This window comes from Orcinus orca, chromosome 16 (genome assembly GCF_937001465.1).
Source record: "Orcinus orca chromosome 16, mOrcOrc1.1, whole genome shotgun sequence".
Classification (NCBI taxonomy): domain Eukaryota; kingdom Metazoa; phylum Chordata; class Mammalia; order Artiodactyla; family Delphinidae; genus Orcinus; species Orcinus orca.
Window position 1 is genome coordinate 8,476,942 of NC_064574.1, and position 16,509 is coordinate 8,493,450.

The following is a 16,509-nucleotide window of genomic DNA, read 5'->3' on the forward strand; positions in this document are numbered from 1 at the left end:
GCTACACACCAACAAGGCTTCAGTGGAATTGTTCCTGCTCTGGGTGGAATGCCTCTCTGGGACTCCTGAACCAGGCAGGGAGCAAAGAGGTTGAGAATGGGCACATTTGATAGAAGACGGAATGAAATCTTGAGTCTCTTGACTTCTGGAGAAGAGAAGCGCCGCTATTTCTTACATAGAATCTGAATAAGTTAATACAAGGGAAATCTCCTCTTCTCTGCAGGCAACTTTGCATTAGGATATTTTCTTATCACAGGAGGATCTATCCTATGTTTGTCAAAAATTCACTTGGTATGTTTTTCTGCCTGCAGTTGAAAACAATAAAAGCACTCCTTTGCATCAGATATTTGCATACAAATTATATCTGGCACTTTTATAACGTACTACAGAACCTTCAGTGTGCACAGTATATGGGGCACAGTATATTATAATGGGGAAATACACATTTTTCCATTAACCGATTGCTTTTTTCACAGATGGATCTGTAAGGGAGTTACAAGAAGGCAAAAGGAAAAAAAAAGAAAAAGATAAAAATCCCTGCAACAAAAAAATAAACCAGGTCTGAAATTCTGACAGATTCGTCCAGTGAAAAGTGGTTAAACGGGTCTTTGAATTATCCTACCCTACACTGCTGTCTGATTGTTGTGCTTAGAGAATGAGTTTTACAGACACTTATACAGAACAAAATCATTAGAGAAGAGATAATGGGACACCACAGTAATGATTGTGGGAAGCTGCACTGGGCCTTAATTAAATTCAAGTGAAAAGCACTGTTCTTTTGCAAAAGGTAGATGGATCCCATCTTGAGAAGAAGCCTCTTTCATAATCCCAACGTTCCGCACAGCAAGAAAGAAGATAACAGTGGACCGTGTCCTAGGCTTGGAGCTCACAGCCAAGGGCAAGGGAATTAAAAACAGAATTGAGTTCCAGCTATTGGGTTTCCTATGCATCAATTCCTATAATCCTCTAAAGATAACTACCCTACAGACAGTGCCTGCTACATTGTAGGCCTTCAAATCACTGCTGAATAAATGTATGAATCAATCAATTTTATAAAACTGATACTGGGAGAAATTAAGAAATTTGCCTAAAATCACACTGGGGTTCAAACCCAGTTCTGTTGGACCCAGAAGCCTTTCCAGTGCCCCTTGTTTCCTCTGTTGAATGGGGGCATGTTTCTGTATCCAGAGAAGGAAGATTCTGGAATGGAAAATGAGCAGGAAGCAATGAGACCAGTTCCTTTTTGAGATGAGGAGGTATCCCAGGCCACACAATGACTTTCATGGGCCAATAAATACTTTTGCCTTCCTGGGCCCCTTCCTCCATAAAATGGTATTAAAAACTACATTATACGACTGGGTTTGTATGAAGACCAATATAATCCAAATTGGATATTTTCTTCTGATTTTAAAAGAAAGTAAAAGATTTTTATGGGCCTCTAAGAGAATCATGGGTCCCAGGCACTGCACCTACTGTTGTCTTACGGAGACCGCAGCCCTGACAGCATCACGTAAAAACTCCATCAACTAGAAACATTGCACACACAAAAATTTTATAGTGAGTCCACATCCCTGCAAGGTTTTGATGCTCGCAACATTTACCAAACACTATTGAAATCAGTACCTAACAGGTCAGTTAGGATCATGGTTCACTACACATGCTAGAGACCCTCAGGTAGGAATTTTTCACATGAAATAAGTCCAGACAAGGGCAGTCCTTATACAAGGGCTGGTCCAGCTACTCACGGGGGGTCATAAAGGACCCTACTCCTTCTCGTTTCCACTCTGACATCCTTACCAAGTGTCTTTGCTCCTCGTGGAAGCAAGATGACTTCTCCACCTCCAGCCATCCCATCTACATTCCAGGCAAGATGAAGAAGAAAGTGCCAAGGATGAGGGATAAAAGCCTTTGCCTTAGAAGCATTGTTTTATGGGGAAAGGAAGCCTTCTGCGAGCTGGGTTTGGGTCCCATGACATTCCAGAGAATCTGGAAAAGTATTTTCAAGTAGAATCACTGCCTCCCCCAAAGGGTTGTCAGGAAGGAAAAAGGTTTAGTATAGAAAAAAATGGAGATTGAGTGGGCAATCAGCAGTGTCTGCTTCAACAGCCCTAATTCCTATAAAACAAAATGACTCCCTGGTCCCAGTGTGTGACCAAATCTTTGAAAATACTACCCAGTTCAGGAAAGTTTCAGCTCAGCAGAAAACCGGGCGAGTTCTTTGGTTTTCACCAGAATTCGATAATCCAGGCCACTCTGCCCTCTGTTAACACTCGAGCAAAAGAGACATAATAGCATACTGTCGATTAGCTAACATGTCGACAGTAACCACCTCCCCAGGCTGTATTTATTTTTAATAAATGTCTTATTTCCCAGTACAAGACACTGGAGTTGTCTTTCTGGGCCAATAAAAATAGGTGTGTCACTCGCATCTACTTCTTCCTGGCTGGATCTTACCTGCTTGCTAAGTTTTAGCTCGAGTGCTATTCTCTCAATAAAAACTTGCTGTTTGCAGCACAGGTGGCTGCAAATGCCTCTTGGTGCTCTCCGGGCCCAGGGATCCAAAATTCACCTTATCGGCTCCCCTCCTACCGGACAGTGAGATACATTGAACCCTCGCTACTGAGCACAGTTCTTGGTCATTAAGGTACACAGTCAGTGTTTGTGAACAAAACGTGAACATGACTCAACAAAATATTCAGCTGTTCTGCTGGGGTAGGATTAGGGTGACCAACTGCCCAGGTTGGCCTGGGACTCGGGGCTTCCCTGGACATTGGACTTTCTGTGCTAACACCAGGAAAGTCCAGGCCAGCCAGAGGAGCTGGCCATGGTGAGTACGGTACCCATGCAGCACTGGCTTAGAGCCGATTGGAAATAATATCATCATTATTAACAAAAACATTTATTGAGTGATAACACTGTACCAGGCCCTCTCTTAACAGTTTACCTGTATTATTTTGTCCTCACAAGAACTCTAAGAGGAAGGGACTAATGTTATTCCCATTTTACAGGTAAGGAAGGAGAGGTGCAAACTTTAAATCGCTGAGCCAAGGATATAGTTAGAAGCAGCAGAGGTGGACTCGAGCCCAGGCAGCCTGGCTCTAAAACCCAAGCTCCTGCCTCACCCGGATCCTTCTGAAGACGTCGGGCCCTATGAGCTGAGGCCCATTTACTTGCTCAGGCTGTTGCATCGCTGATGTGCATGAGAACTTCCATCTTATAGCTGGGGGAGAAGGAAGAAATTTGTGGAAGACCTGCCCTCACCTGTCTCTAATCGCTGGAAACGACTGATGCAGAAACAACCACCACCAGCCAAACTGGTTTAAGACATGTCACAATAAAAAGCTCTGCATCTTATGTTATAAAGATAAGTAAATAAAAGGTAATATATATAAAAGAAAAAAACAAACAAGCAAAAAACCCGTCTGCATCCTATAGCCCGCCCTTGGCTATTACATTACATTTACTAAACGTAAGGTGCCAAGAAGTTTGCAAAGTAAAGAAACTGGTTTGAGGTGACATTTACCAAAACTTCACTGAAGGATAAACCTTTTTTTTTTTTTGCCCAGGAACTTGAGTTGGCCTCTCATAGGCCGCCCTGGGGAATCCTGGTCTAGCAGTATCTGACCCCCCCCCCGTCGCTGCTGCTAACTGACATTTCCCCCAGCAAAAGGAAAGAACCAGAATTAGACACTGGGCTTTTATGCCTTCAGAGCCGAGTTTTTCCTATTGTTCTCGGCTCTTTCTTCCTTCTCCAAGTAAATCACAGGATCATCAGAAACCCCATTGAAGCCTCTGTAGGACCGCACTGAGATCTTTATCTTCAAAGCCATCCAGCTAGGCCTCTTGCTTGAAATTTGCATGACAGCTAAAGCAAAGTAAATTTGGGGGCTGGCTTCCTTTGATAACCAAATGTTTCTCTTTCTTTCTTTGTTCTGTAGGGACGGCTTTAAAAGGAATTCAGTGATGAGGAAAATAATTCTACACTATTTAGTTCTGGGCAGTCACCGTGACTGGAGCATTCGCTTAAAATAGGAACTGCGTGGCTTGTCTTCAATAGAGGTCAATTATTAAAAGACTGGACTGGAAGGTTTAAAAGGTGAGCAGGGGTCCTGGGTGGAAGCCACATGTGGAAGCAGGAAAGAGGCAGAAAAACTCAACTGGAACCTAATCCTCAGCCCCACTCAGCTTGCTTTCTCTTCAAGAAGCACCTTCTGCACAGGACCGGCCACAGAGCTGGTGAGACCCAGTGTACAATTAAAGGGGGGCCTCTGTGTTTAAAAAGCAAGAAAGAAGTGCTGCTCAAGGAACTAAAATGTAACCTGTTTTCCTTTCTTCCTTATTCTCTCTGTTGGTCAGTTTCTTTTTTTTTTTAACATCTTTATTGGAATATAATTGCTTTACAATGGTGTGTTAGTTTCTGCTTTATAACAAAGTGACTCAGCTATACATATACATACGTCCCCATATCCCCTCCCTCTTGCATCTCCCTCCCTCCCACCCTCCCTATCCCACCCCTCTAGGTGGTCACAAAGCGCGGAGCTGATCTCCCTGTGCTATGCGGCTGCTTCCCACTAGCTATCTTACATTTGCTAGTGCATATATGTCAATGCCACTCTCTCACTTCGTCCCCCTGTCCTCAAGTCCATTCTCTACATCTGCGTCTTTCTTCTTGTCCTGCCCCTAGGTTCTTAAGAACCTTTTTTTTAGATTCCATATATATGTGTTAGCATACAGTATTTGTTTTTCTCTTTCTGACTAACTTCACTCTGTATGACAGATTCTGCGTCCATCCACCTCACTACAAATAACTCAATTTCATTTCTTTTTATGGCTGAGTAATATTCCATTGTATATATGTGCCACATCTTCTTTATCCATTCATCCGATGATGGGCACTTAGGTTGTTTCCATCTCCGGGCTATTGTAAATAGAGCTGCAATGAACATTTTGGTACATGACTCTTTTTGAATTACGGTTTTCTCAGGGTATATGCCCAGTACTGGGATTGCTGGGTCTTATGGTAGTTCTATTTGTAGTTTTTTAAGGAACCTCCATACTGTTCTCCATAGTGGCTGTATCAATTTACATTCCCACCAACAGTGCAAAAGGGTTCCCTTTTCTCTACACCCTCTCAAGCATTTATTGTTTGTACATTTTTTGATGACTGCCATTCAGACAGGTGTGAGGTGACACCTCATTGTAGTTTTGATTTGCATGTCTCTAATGATTAGTGATGTTGAGCATCCTTTCATGTGTTTGTTGGCAGTCTATATATATTCTTCGGAGGAACATCTGTTTAGGTCTTCTGCCCATTTTTGGATTGGGTTGTTTGTTTTTTTGATATGGAGCTGCATGAGCTGCTTGTATATTTTGGAGATTAATCCTTTGTCAGTTGCTTCATTTGCAAATATTTTCTCCCATTCTGAGGGTTGTCTTTTCCTCTTGGTTATGATTTCCTTTGCTGTGCAAAAGGTTTTAAGTTTCATTAGGTCCCATTTGTTTATTTTTGTTTTTATTTCCATTTCTCTAGGATGTGGGTCAAAAAGGATCTTGCTGTGATTTATGTCACAGAGTGTTCTGTCTATGTTTTCCTCTAAGAGTTTTACAGTGTCTGGCCTTACATTTAGGTCTTTAATCCATTTTGAGTTTATTTTTGTGTATGGTGTTAGGCAGGTGTTAGGCAGTTTTCCCAGCACCACTTATTGAAGAGGCTGTCTTTTCTCCATTGTATATTCTTGCCTCCTTTATCAAAAATAAGGTGACCATATGTGCATGGGTTTATCTCTGGGCTTTCTATCCTGTTCCATTGATCTATATTTCTGTTTTTGTGCCAGTACCACACTGTCTTGATTACTGTAGCTTTGTAGTATAGTCTGAAGTCCAGGAGCCTGATTCCTTCTCCAGCTCCATTTTTCTTTCTCAAGATTGCTTTGGCTATTTGGGGTCTTCTGTGTTTCCATACAAATTGTGTCATTGTGTTTCTTATCTGCTATTAATCTCTTAAGAAAAATCAAGATTTTAAATTAGCACAAATTTTACTGGTCATCTTTTACATCAATCATGCCATGTCCATTTTTAATGTTAATATAAGAACATTCAATTCATGTGCTGAATCACCAAAATTACACACCTCATATTCCTTAGCTCATATATGCATATGCATTTTGTTCTTGTCAGAACAGGAGAAAAGCTGCACAAAAACTAACATACTTGTTTTTATTTCACTTCTTGACACATGGACATTCTACCAACACCCTTTAGCTTGGCCTTTCTGATGAATGAGAAAGGATTGAAAGGAAAAGGAACTGTGGGTTTTCCCAGCTTTCCTTTTCCTTCTATGACAGAGGGGAGGACCATGTGTAAGAAAGGATATGATGGACTTCCTCAGTTGGTTGTGTTTCATAGACCACCCCTACCTTCCTTCTGCATTTGAAGCAAGTTCTGGTTCAAAGGGAAAGCATCTCAGGCTGTCAAGGCCCCTGCTTACTCCTGCTTACTCCTGTTGTACTTGCTTTGGGGATCCCTGAACTCCCATGCATCCTGGGGCCTCAGGAATTCTGTGTTTATGGGGCACGACGAATGCTATGTACAAACATAGCATCAGGGAGCAGCGAGTAGACGCATACTGCAGGCACCTCCTCTGCTCATACGCATGCTCCATTGTCCAATGGGACTTTACTTACAAACACAAGTTCAAAGATAAAAGTATGAAGGATTTCAAGATGGCCCCAGCAGAGCCAAATGTGGGGCCTTGTGAGCATGGAGTCCTTGTGTGACTGCATGGATTTTGCACCCATGAAACCAGCCCTGCTGTGTGTACGCGTGTACTAGATACAGAACCAGGGGCTTAAATCTGAGAGCCCATATCTGAGGGCTGTTGCACGGCAGGAGAATATAACGGGGAGCAGAGCTTCTCACATTTTCTCTGTTCACAGTGCGTTTCGTAGCTCAGTAAGTTTTCCATAATACCCTTAGGCCAAGAGAAATATTTAGTAGTTCCATTTTTTTTAAACATCTTTATTGGAGTATAATTGCTTTACTCCAATTAGTTCGTTAGTTTCTGCTTTATAACAAAGTGACTCAGCTATACATATACATATATCCCCATATCTCCTCCCTCTTCCATCTCCCTCCCTCCCACCCTCCCTATCCCACCCCTCTAGGTGGTCACAAAGCACCGAGCTGATCTCCCTGTGCTATGTGGCTGCTTCCCACTAGCTATTTATTTTACATTTGGTAGTGTATATATGTCCATGCCACTCTCTCACTTCATCCCAGCTTACCCTTCCCTCTCCCTGTGTCCTTAAGTCCATTTTCTACGTCTGCGTCTTTATTCCTGTCCTGCCGCTAGTAGTTCCATTTATTACGCTGTTTGGTCCAAGCCATTTAAGCTGTCCTAACAAATTAGGAACCATTAAAAAATACACCTAAATCAAAAGAAAATCTATTTTTAATTTTATTCTTAACCACAATTGCTTGCTAAGGGGATGTGTGTGTCTATAGGGCACTGAAGTTCCTCAAATCTGGGAATCAGACTGGACACCCACTGCCACCCTCATTTACTGGTCCACACCTATTTTTCACACAGTACTTTTGCTTCTTATTGCCAAAAACCCAGTTTCACAAAAATGATATCATAGAAATGAATTTAATGTGATCTAATGTTGAAATTGAACAGCCTCCAGCCAGCAGTTCCCAAAGGTTCAATAGATGTTGAATATCACTGTTTGCTGCAAAAATTTAATATATCCCACAGCACCTCTGTGAACTCACTGTGGCGCCCTAGGCACCTCAGCACATAGTTTGGGAACCACAAGTGTAGAAGTAAAGCATGTGGGCTCTGGAGTCATCACCTGCACAGGGATGGTGTAAGGATTACGCTTGGCACACACAGAAGTTCCAGAAAAGTTAGGGCTCCCTGGCACAGAGCCACATTAACGGAGGTATTTTATTTGGTGCTGGGGGGACAAAGCTTAGCCAATTAGATACAGCTCCTGCCCTCAGGGAGCTTGAGAAGCATGGAGAAGGCAGACAATGCAATAAGCACACGAACATGTCACTATAAACAGTAATTAGTGCTACGCAGGAACCGCTCTGAGTACTTTAAAAGCTTATAACTGGCGGCTTCGTCTGGTCTGGGGGGTCCCAGGAAGGAACTCAGAGCCTGGTGTTTTAATTAATGTCTAAAGCAAGTGTTGGTTTTGCAAGAGTAGAAGAAAATAAGGTTTTTCCAGGCAAAAGGAACAGCAGAAAAATGACCCCTGCAGTGAGAGGGTGCAGGCCCCGCTCAGGGGAGGACTAAGCATTCCCTTCCACCAAGAACATTCATTTCACAAGTGATGCTGAGGACAAGCGACGCCTGCAGGACCAGGGTCCCCAGAGGATCAGCTGGTTCCGGAAGGCCCGGATCGTACAGAGCAGGACTCTGCAGACCTTGCCTGTAGAGGGCACGTGGCCCCTGACACCACCACTCAACTCTGCAGTTGTTGTGCAAAAGCAACAACAGGTAACAAACAAATGGGCATGGCTGTGTTTGAATACAACTCTGACGAAAGCAGGGATAGGCTGGCTTTGGCCAGCATGTACAGATCCTCGCTACAGAAGCCTTCCACGTGTGCCTCAGTTGGTAGGCCAAAGGAGGGTAGCTACCTACTGAAAAAAGCAAAGCTAGCGCTGGGCCTCCTAGGGTTTCCAATGGAAAAAAAGTAAATAAACACAACATGTAAACACAGCAGAGAGACAACAAAGACGAGCAGTCACCGTCCGGTCAAAACTCAGAGCAAAAATAGTAATTCTTACCCTTCTCCGACATCTTTAAATCCACCCAAGCAACCTCTGCTCTTCAGTACAGGAGGGGACTGCATCATTACCAAAGGCCAAAGATAATAACATCAAGGAGGAAAGCACTCCGGGGGGAGGGGGGGGGCGGGGGAAGCCTGATTGGCTAGTGGCTGAGCGCCGGGTCGTTAAAAACAGCAGCTGGGTATCCGGGTCTCTGCTTCACCTGGCGCGCTCTTTGCAGTCTGTCCTCTGCTTTCCTGAGCAGCTTCTGGCTGGCTTTTTCCTATTAAAAACAACAGTGCGAGAAGCCCTTGCACTTTAGGCATCTCCGAGAAACAAAGAAGGTCAAACTGAGTCTCCTTATTAGTTGTTATGGCAACAAAGAAAGTATTGCAGAGGCCCGGGAAATGCCACTATAGACCTCGCCGCCTGAGCTTTAGTCACAACACAGCTCCCCTTCCTGGGTATGAGCACCCGCCCCTGCGGAATCTCACTGGTGCCCTCAGCCGGGCCGCATCCCGGCTCCGCCTGCTGACTTCCCCGAAGGCATCTTGTTTAAGAATACCTTGCTGACTGCCTCCAGGTAACACATCTCACCTGATGGGAATTCTCTCCATTTCAATCTCCTCAAGGTTTCTTAAAACGGGATTTATACCTCCTGCATTGGAATTACCTAGAGATGCTGATTGAAAATACAGATTCATCACCTCCACCCCAGACCAGCTAAATAAGTTATCTTTTGCCAACATTTGGTAACTACAAGCTCAGAGAGTAGAATGTGGGCAGCGGTATTTTCTGTAGCACAAATGTAGGCAAATGATTATCACCTGCTCTCGCCTTGGCTGACCCAAATCCCTGTAGGTTGAGCCAAAAGCTCTCTTTGAAATCAGCCAGCACTGACTTTCATCAGAAGATAAGCAGCTTGACCTCCAACATTTAATCAAAAGAACTTAAAAGTTCAGTATGAATGAGAAGTACTGAGTTTGTGTGGAAATCTCAAAATGGATTTACTTTTTCTGGGACTGAAAGGAAAAATTTTTGTTAATGGTACAGTATTCCCCTCTGCAAAGGTCAAGACTGCCCCCCCAAAAAAATCATAAAATATCTCTCTATGTAAATGTACGTTCTCCTTAGTTTTTTCTATCTCCTGCACAATTGGCTTAAGCACTTTGAGGTGAAAGCACTGTTAAGGAAGGTACACTGAGGGTTATATTTACACCGTATTTTTAGCAACTAACACACAGCCTGGAATACCCAGAGACAAGACAATACTTGGTAAATGAATTAACGAATCACAGAAACCCAAGCAGTCTCACGTGGAAAGCATTTTAATAACTACTGCATCATGCTGCCTTAAATTGGGTAAAAGGTCTTTTTAGCGCCGGCTACAATAAGCATGCAAAGGGGAAGACAAAACCACACCTTCTGCCAAAAAATAGTCACTTTTCTCAGTATATAATTAAAACAGAAACAACTACGTCTAAGTGAATGCTGCCGCTTAACCTCTGGGTTTGTTTATCCGCAATGTTGGTGCAAGTGCTTGAGAATTCAGTTTGGTTTGTGTACAAATCCACCACAGCTGTGAAATGTTCCCCCTTCTCACACTTGGATATTCACCACTGACGTTAGGGATTAGAAAAAGAAAACTCAAAACCACTTCAAATCACTATTTCTCTTATTTAAGGCCAGAAATTAAAGTGTTTAAATTTCTCATGGTTTCTACCAAAAACCTGAAACTGATAAAAGACAGAATTTGGTGTTCTTACAATCTAGAGTAGGGAGGGGTTGTCAAGTACGGTGTGGGCGAATCCAGCCTGTGGCTTGTTTTTGTCAATAAAGTTTTACTGGCACATAGCCATGCCTCTCCTTTAAGTATTATTGTCTATGGCTCTTTTTTGCAATACAGTAGGAACAGTGACACCATATGACCCCCAGAGCCTAAAATATTTATATTCTGGCCCTTTAAAGAAAAAGTTTGCTGCCCGCTAAGGCAGCATGTGTAATGGATTTTACACAGCAGTCTCTGGAATCAGATTGCCTGGGTTCAAACGTGTCTACCATTGAGTAGCTGTTAACATAATCAAACAGGAAGGCCGTTAGACTGGGGTGATCCTAATGCCTTGATAGCCTACACAAGCAAAGCAAAACGTAAGCCAGAGTCAGTGCATGAAAATCCGAGAAAATGAAACTTAGGAACAACCAGCCACAAACAGCCAACTAGCCTTTCCCAGATAAGGCAACCACTAGAGTCAGTCAAATAACTGCCTTGCTTTGCTTCCAAGTCTTCTCTGTAAAAACCTCCTCCTGTTCACGGAGCACCTCTAACTACTTTTGGTTGGGCGCTGCCTGATCCAGAGATGGATACTCAAATAAACTCTTTTCATCTGCCTCAGTTTACCTTTTAACAGAGCTAAGAGATCTTGGGCATATTTTTAGATTATTTAAGCTCCTTAAGGCTCAGTTTCTCATCTGTTAAATGGGAACAGTAGTTATACTTACCTCATGGAGTTGTTGTGGGGATTCAGTAAGATAACACAAGTAAAGCTCTAAGAATAGCAGAGACAATAAGTAGAAGCTGTTAGGATAATCTAATAGCACTCTAACTCTTTTCTGTCAATATGTCTCCTTTTCGAGAAGGCCTCAAAGAGGCTCTGGCTGGTAGTTAACTACATCCAGCAACATTTCTTCACACACTCATTAGCTGTAGACTTGCTTCAGCAATTCTGACTTCATTAAAATTATAATTATTTCTTTAATTCCATTTGCTTATCTACTTCTTCAACTTAATCCCCCGTGCTGGCTGCCAAGGCCCTGGGAATCAGGGAGAACCTCTTATGAGGCAGTTTTAGATGAGAAAAATAAATAAATAAGAGCCAGATGGAGTCAGGAAAATGAACAGTGAGCAAATTATCAAACATGTTTGGCAAACCAAATTTTTTAAAGATGAAGACATATACATCTAGGAGAAGTAGGATGAGCTAAAAGGATGTGAAGAGCAGCTACAGAGAACACAGAACACAAGTGCATCCCAGTGAAGCCATTAGCACTAAATCATTTCTATATCTCTAATCCACTAATTAATTCTTAGCTGAATTTAATCCTCCCTCCCCCAATATTTCTCCACCCCTGAGAAAAACACGTCCTAACCAGCAGTGTCCTTGGAAATCCCAGCCAACTCAGATCCAGGTGGGATTTTAGCAGGGCCTTTGGGGTTTTATTGGTCAATCTCCATTTTAGGAAATTATGCATTTTTGGAAGGAACATAAATGAAAATGAACCTTCTTAATGTCCCTTTTTTGGGGACTTAGCAAAATTTATTTTTTTTCCTAGTGAAAATAATCATTTTGGAAGGGCTAGCCCCGGGCCTGACACTGAGAATGTATACATACCATCAATGTTAATTTGCCTCCCCTTGTAGAAAGAATTCTATCCCAAGGATAGGAGTTTATTCCTCCATTCATTCAACACTTATTTCTCAAGCATGAGCTACGTGTTAGGCACAGTTCTAGGGCCTGGGAAATAGGATTGCCAAACTTAGCAAGGAAAAATATAGACTATCCTGTCAAATTTGAATCTAAGATGTACAATGGACATTTTTAAGTACAATTATGTCCCATGCAATACACTTACACTTAAATAATTATTCATCGTGTATCTGAAATTCAAATTTAATTGGATGTCCTATATTTTATCTGGCAACGCTACTGGGAAGAGAGTCGTGACCGAGACAGACACGATCTCCGCTCTCTCATGCAGTTTTAGAGCAATTCTAGCCTCAGAAGCTCACAAGACTTCATCCCCATCTGGCAGTTTCCTGGTGGGAAAACCTGGGGAATAGAGTGACCATCTCTTTCGAAGTACATCACCTCTCGGGGTCCATTTAGCAGATGTCACTCTGTATTGAAATTGTGTCTTTTCCTTGTCATACTCCTCTGCACTTAAGGTCCCTCGTGACAGAGCCTGTGTCTTTTTATCTCTCTGTCTCCTGACTCTGTCTAGTAGATGCTTAGCACAGACCAGCTGAATGAACAAGTGAACAAACGCATAAATGGTTGGATTCCATCAAACGCGATGCCAAACCACACTCATGGCTCATAAGGCAAATATTCACATACCTTCAGAAACACTGGAGATACAGAGAAAACCATATAGCCAGAATCCCACGACCCTATGGGTGAAGAATGATCTTTTATTTTAAAATGTTTTGGGAAAGTACACCAAACAAAATAAAGGCTTTTTTAAAAAGGAGGGAGAGGGGAGATGGTGTGAGAGAGAAATTGTAACCCTATAAAGAACATAAAGGGTGCTTGGAAAGGTGATTTATTAACATAATAGGTAATACTGAGTTAAAGCACTGATTTAACTAATGGGGAATATAATAAAATATGATGGCCAACAGTTAAGCGGAACCATAATATCAATAACTGAGGAATACGGTATAAACGAATAACAAATGAGAGCCATTTTATTGTCAGTACTGTCATACAATTGAAACACTCAGAAGGAAAAACCACAAGAATCGGCAAAAGGATAGATTCAGAGAGGTGCCAGGGACATGGTATCTACAATAGAAAATCATTTTGTGGCATAGACTCCTTTCTGTCCAACTGTAAAAGAGGGAAGAAAACGTCGATATCTATAGAACAGGTTTCGATTATGCTAAGTTTTTTTTAAGGAAAGAAAAAAGAAAAACCTTTTAAGGAAAAGGTTTCAATTATGCTAAGTTTTTTTTAAGGGGAAAAAAAAAGAAAGGAAAAAAAACAAAAAGACAAAATATGGTATTGCAGAGTTTCCCAAGGACCACGCAGTTAGCCAGGACGTGTAGCTTCTTTTCTTCAGCGCTTCCCTCGGGGTCATCCTCTGACCTCCCGGCTGGATCTGTGCCTGACACATCACAAGCATGTCACACAGCAATTCTTGGCGGTTCCGTCAGTGCTCAGATGGGTAGGCAGGAAAAGTCTCTGTTCGATGAAGCTTCAGAGGGCTGGTGACATCTTTTCCAAAAAAGATTTAGAAATCGGCAGTTATATTTCAAGAAAGCCCACAACCAGATTAGCTAGTCACAAGTTTCTCTATAGTGGAAATCAGTAACATAGGACACGGGATTTTTTTCCCAGAGGCCACTCACAGGGATATGCAAATGAAAGTCATAAGAGATGGTATGATTAACATATCATTTGCATGTGGCCTTTGCACTGAGCTATGATCAGACCAGTAGCAGTTAAGGACAACCTCCTCCTTAATGTTTCGTCTTTTTCAACTCCTATACCCAGAATATTTAGAGGAGATGACATGGAATCAAAGGACTGTGGAATCTTTTGGCGAGGACACTCTTTGGAAACCGGACCAGAAGTAAGACAATATTATATTTATACCTAGGAAATCTTGCAGTAAAAGAGGACTTCTTAAAATCCATTTAGGCTTTATTATTTCAGGTTTAAGTTCCAAACCAAGAAAAATGAAGAAGCCAGGAAGGCCAACACACGAGGCAACTGTGAGCCCCCTTTGTGACACAGGATAGGGCTGAAAACTTTGTCTATAAAGGGCCAGATATGAAATATTTTAGATTTTGTAGACTGTATGGTGTCATAGCAAATACTTAACTCTGCTGCCTGTGGCACAAAGGCAACCAGTTAACATGTAAGGAATGGGCGTGAATGTTCCAAGGAAACGTGAAGAGAAACAGACAGCAGGCTGGATTTGGCCAGGAGGCCAGTTTTCCAGTTCTTGCGGACAGAGCACCATCTGCTGGCTATAAGCGTTACCACAAGCAAAGGAATTCACACTGCAGACCAGGTGAACAGCTCTCTGAAGTGAGCAAAGCAAAACCTACACAACAGTACAGCATTCCTGGAACCAAATGTGTGGATCAAGCCGGCCTAACACAAAGGGAGATGGGACCCCAGCTAAGTGGAGCATGTTTGCCCCACCAACACGCGCTCAAAACACTGGACCTAGCAAAAAAGGTTCACAGTGGCCTCTGGCCCCCTAAGCCTTAAGCTCTCCCTCATTATCACCAACAGCCCTGGCCTCCATCACACCTCAGGTGAGTCTCTTTCTGACATAAGAAATCGTGGATTCAGATGTTTGCAAGCCTCAAATCTGAACCATAAGAAACTCTAGTCATACAGTCATTGGTACACAATAGCAGTGATGATTATTAAAGTAATTTGAATATTAAAATATCCCAAATCACTAGAAATCATTTATTCCAGCCTCCGAGCCATTTTGGACATGAATTCTATTCTCTTTCCAATACACACACACACACACACACACACACACACACACACACACACATAAGCACACGCTATAATGTAGAGAAACTGCATTAATGGGCTTGAATCCTACAAGTAAAAATCCAGGCAAATCTTTATTACAGTTTGATAAAAATTCCCTGCAGGAAGTAGACAGCATGCAAACAATATTGATGCAAAATCCGTATCTTCAGTCAAGTGCAAAGCCCTTCCTGAACCTTCAACGGTAGCTCCTGAGACTCTAAAAATTTTCAAGAAAAGTGACTGACAGCATTCACTTGGGGTCAAGTCGAAATGAATACACCTGCAGCTTCTATCATGATGGGTAACTGAAACTTCCTGGCTTGGTTGGAATACTGTTTTTAAGCTTAAAGCCAGGAGATGGATTGAGAGATTATTTTTACATTTTTGCAGTTCACACAAAGGTCACAAGCTGGTACTGGCCTGTGGACACCATCTGGGCCCAGCCCTGTTCTCTGGCCTGCGCAGGGCTTGGAACATTTGGAATTGCTTGTCAATAGCTGAATGACTGCAAACTTCCCGTAAAGGGTGGATGTCCCTGTTTTCTAGGCCTGCACTCTCCCTGCCATTTTTTACTAGGGACCCCACCACTCAGTCCTGGCATGTCCTCCTGGCCCCTACAGACACGTGACCTTGAGACCCTGGTTTATTTGTCATCTTTTCACATTTGCTCAGATCTTAATCTATTACTTCTCTCTTACCAGCTGCATATACAATGTATATGACTGTGTTAGAATTAATACTGAAAAATCAGTGTTATAGAGAACACATTTTTGGTTGCCAAGGGGGAGGCAGGTGGGAGGGGTGGATTAGAAACTTGGGATTAGCAGATGCAAACAAACTATTATATATAGGCTAGATAAACAACAAGGTCCCACTGTAGAGCACAGGGAACTATATACAATACCCTGTGATAAACCATAATGGAAAAGAACGTGAGAAGGAATGTATGTATGTGTGTAACTAAATCACTTTGCTGTATAGCAGAAATCAACACGACATTGTAAATCAACTATACCTCAATAAAAAATAGATTATAAAAGAGAAAGAAAAACCAATGTTAACTCCTCCAAAGTAGCCACTTGCTCCAAGAATCTATCATCCTTAAAATAAAAATGTAAATCTCATGGCCTGGAACCAACCCGCTGGAGGAGCTATTTCCATCACATGGTATTTGTCTTGGAAACACTTCGGGAGGAGCAGAACTTCCTCCCAAAGGCAAGGACATATGATAAAAGAAAGAGCGAGCCCTGGACTACAAGTCAGAACACTGAAGTTCTAATGTCAGTCCCTCCGCCCAGTGACTATGTGATCTTGAGCAAGTACTCGACCTCCAAGGGTCTCAGTTTCCGCCTTCATTGAAACAGAGAAGATAGTCCCACTCTTGCCAACTCGAGCTGTTGCCAGGTGAACCAAATAAGCAACACGGAAGATGTCCCGCAGAGTGATG

General features: G+C 42.4%; 1 protein-coding gene and 1 long non-coding RNA gene across 2 annotated transcripts in view; both read right to left on the minus strand.

The window, feature by feature from the left end:
• Positions 1 to 9,211, minus strand: part of LOC125961540 (uncharacterized) — a 127,851-nt gene extending 118,640 nt beyond the window's left edge. The window contains exon 1 of the long non-coding RNA XR_007472414.1: positions 8,800 to 9,211. This is a non-coding gene — a long non-coding RNA (uncharacterized LOC125961540). The remainder of the gene's footprint in view (positions 1 to 8,799) is intronic.
• Positions 9,212 to 13,220: 4,009 nt separating this feature from the next.
• Positions 13,221 to 16,509, minus strand: part of DOK5 (docking protein 5) — a 141,891-nt gene continuing 138,602 nt past the window's right edge. The window contains exon 8 of the mRNA XM_004282918.4: positions 13,221 to 13,775. Within this exon, the coding sequence (XP_004282966.2) occupies positions 13,711 to 13,775 (65 nt within the window). The 3' untranslated portion in view covers positions 13,221 to 13,710. The remainder of the gene's footprint in view (positions 13,776 to 16,509) is intronic.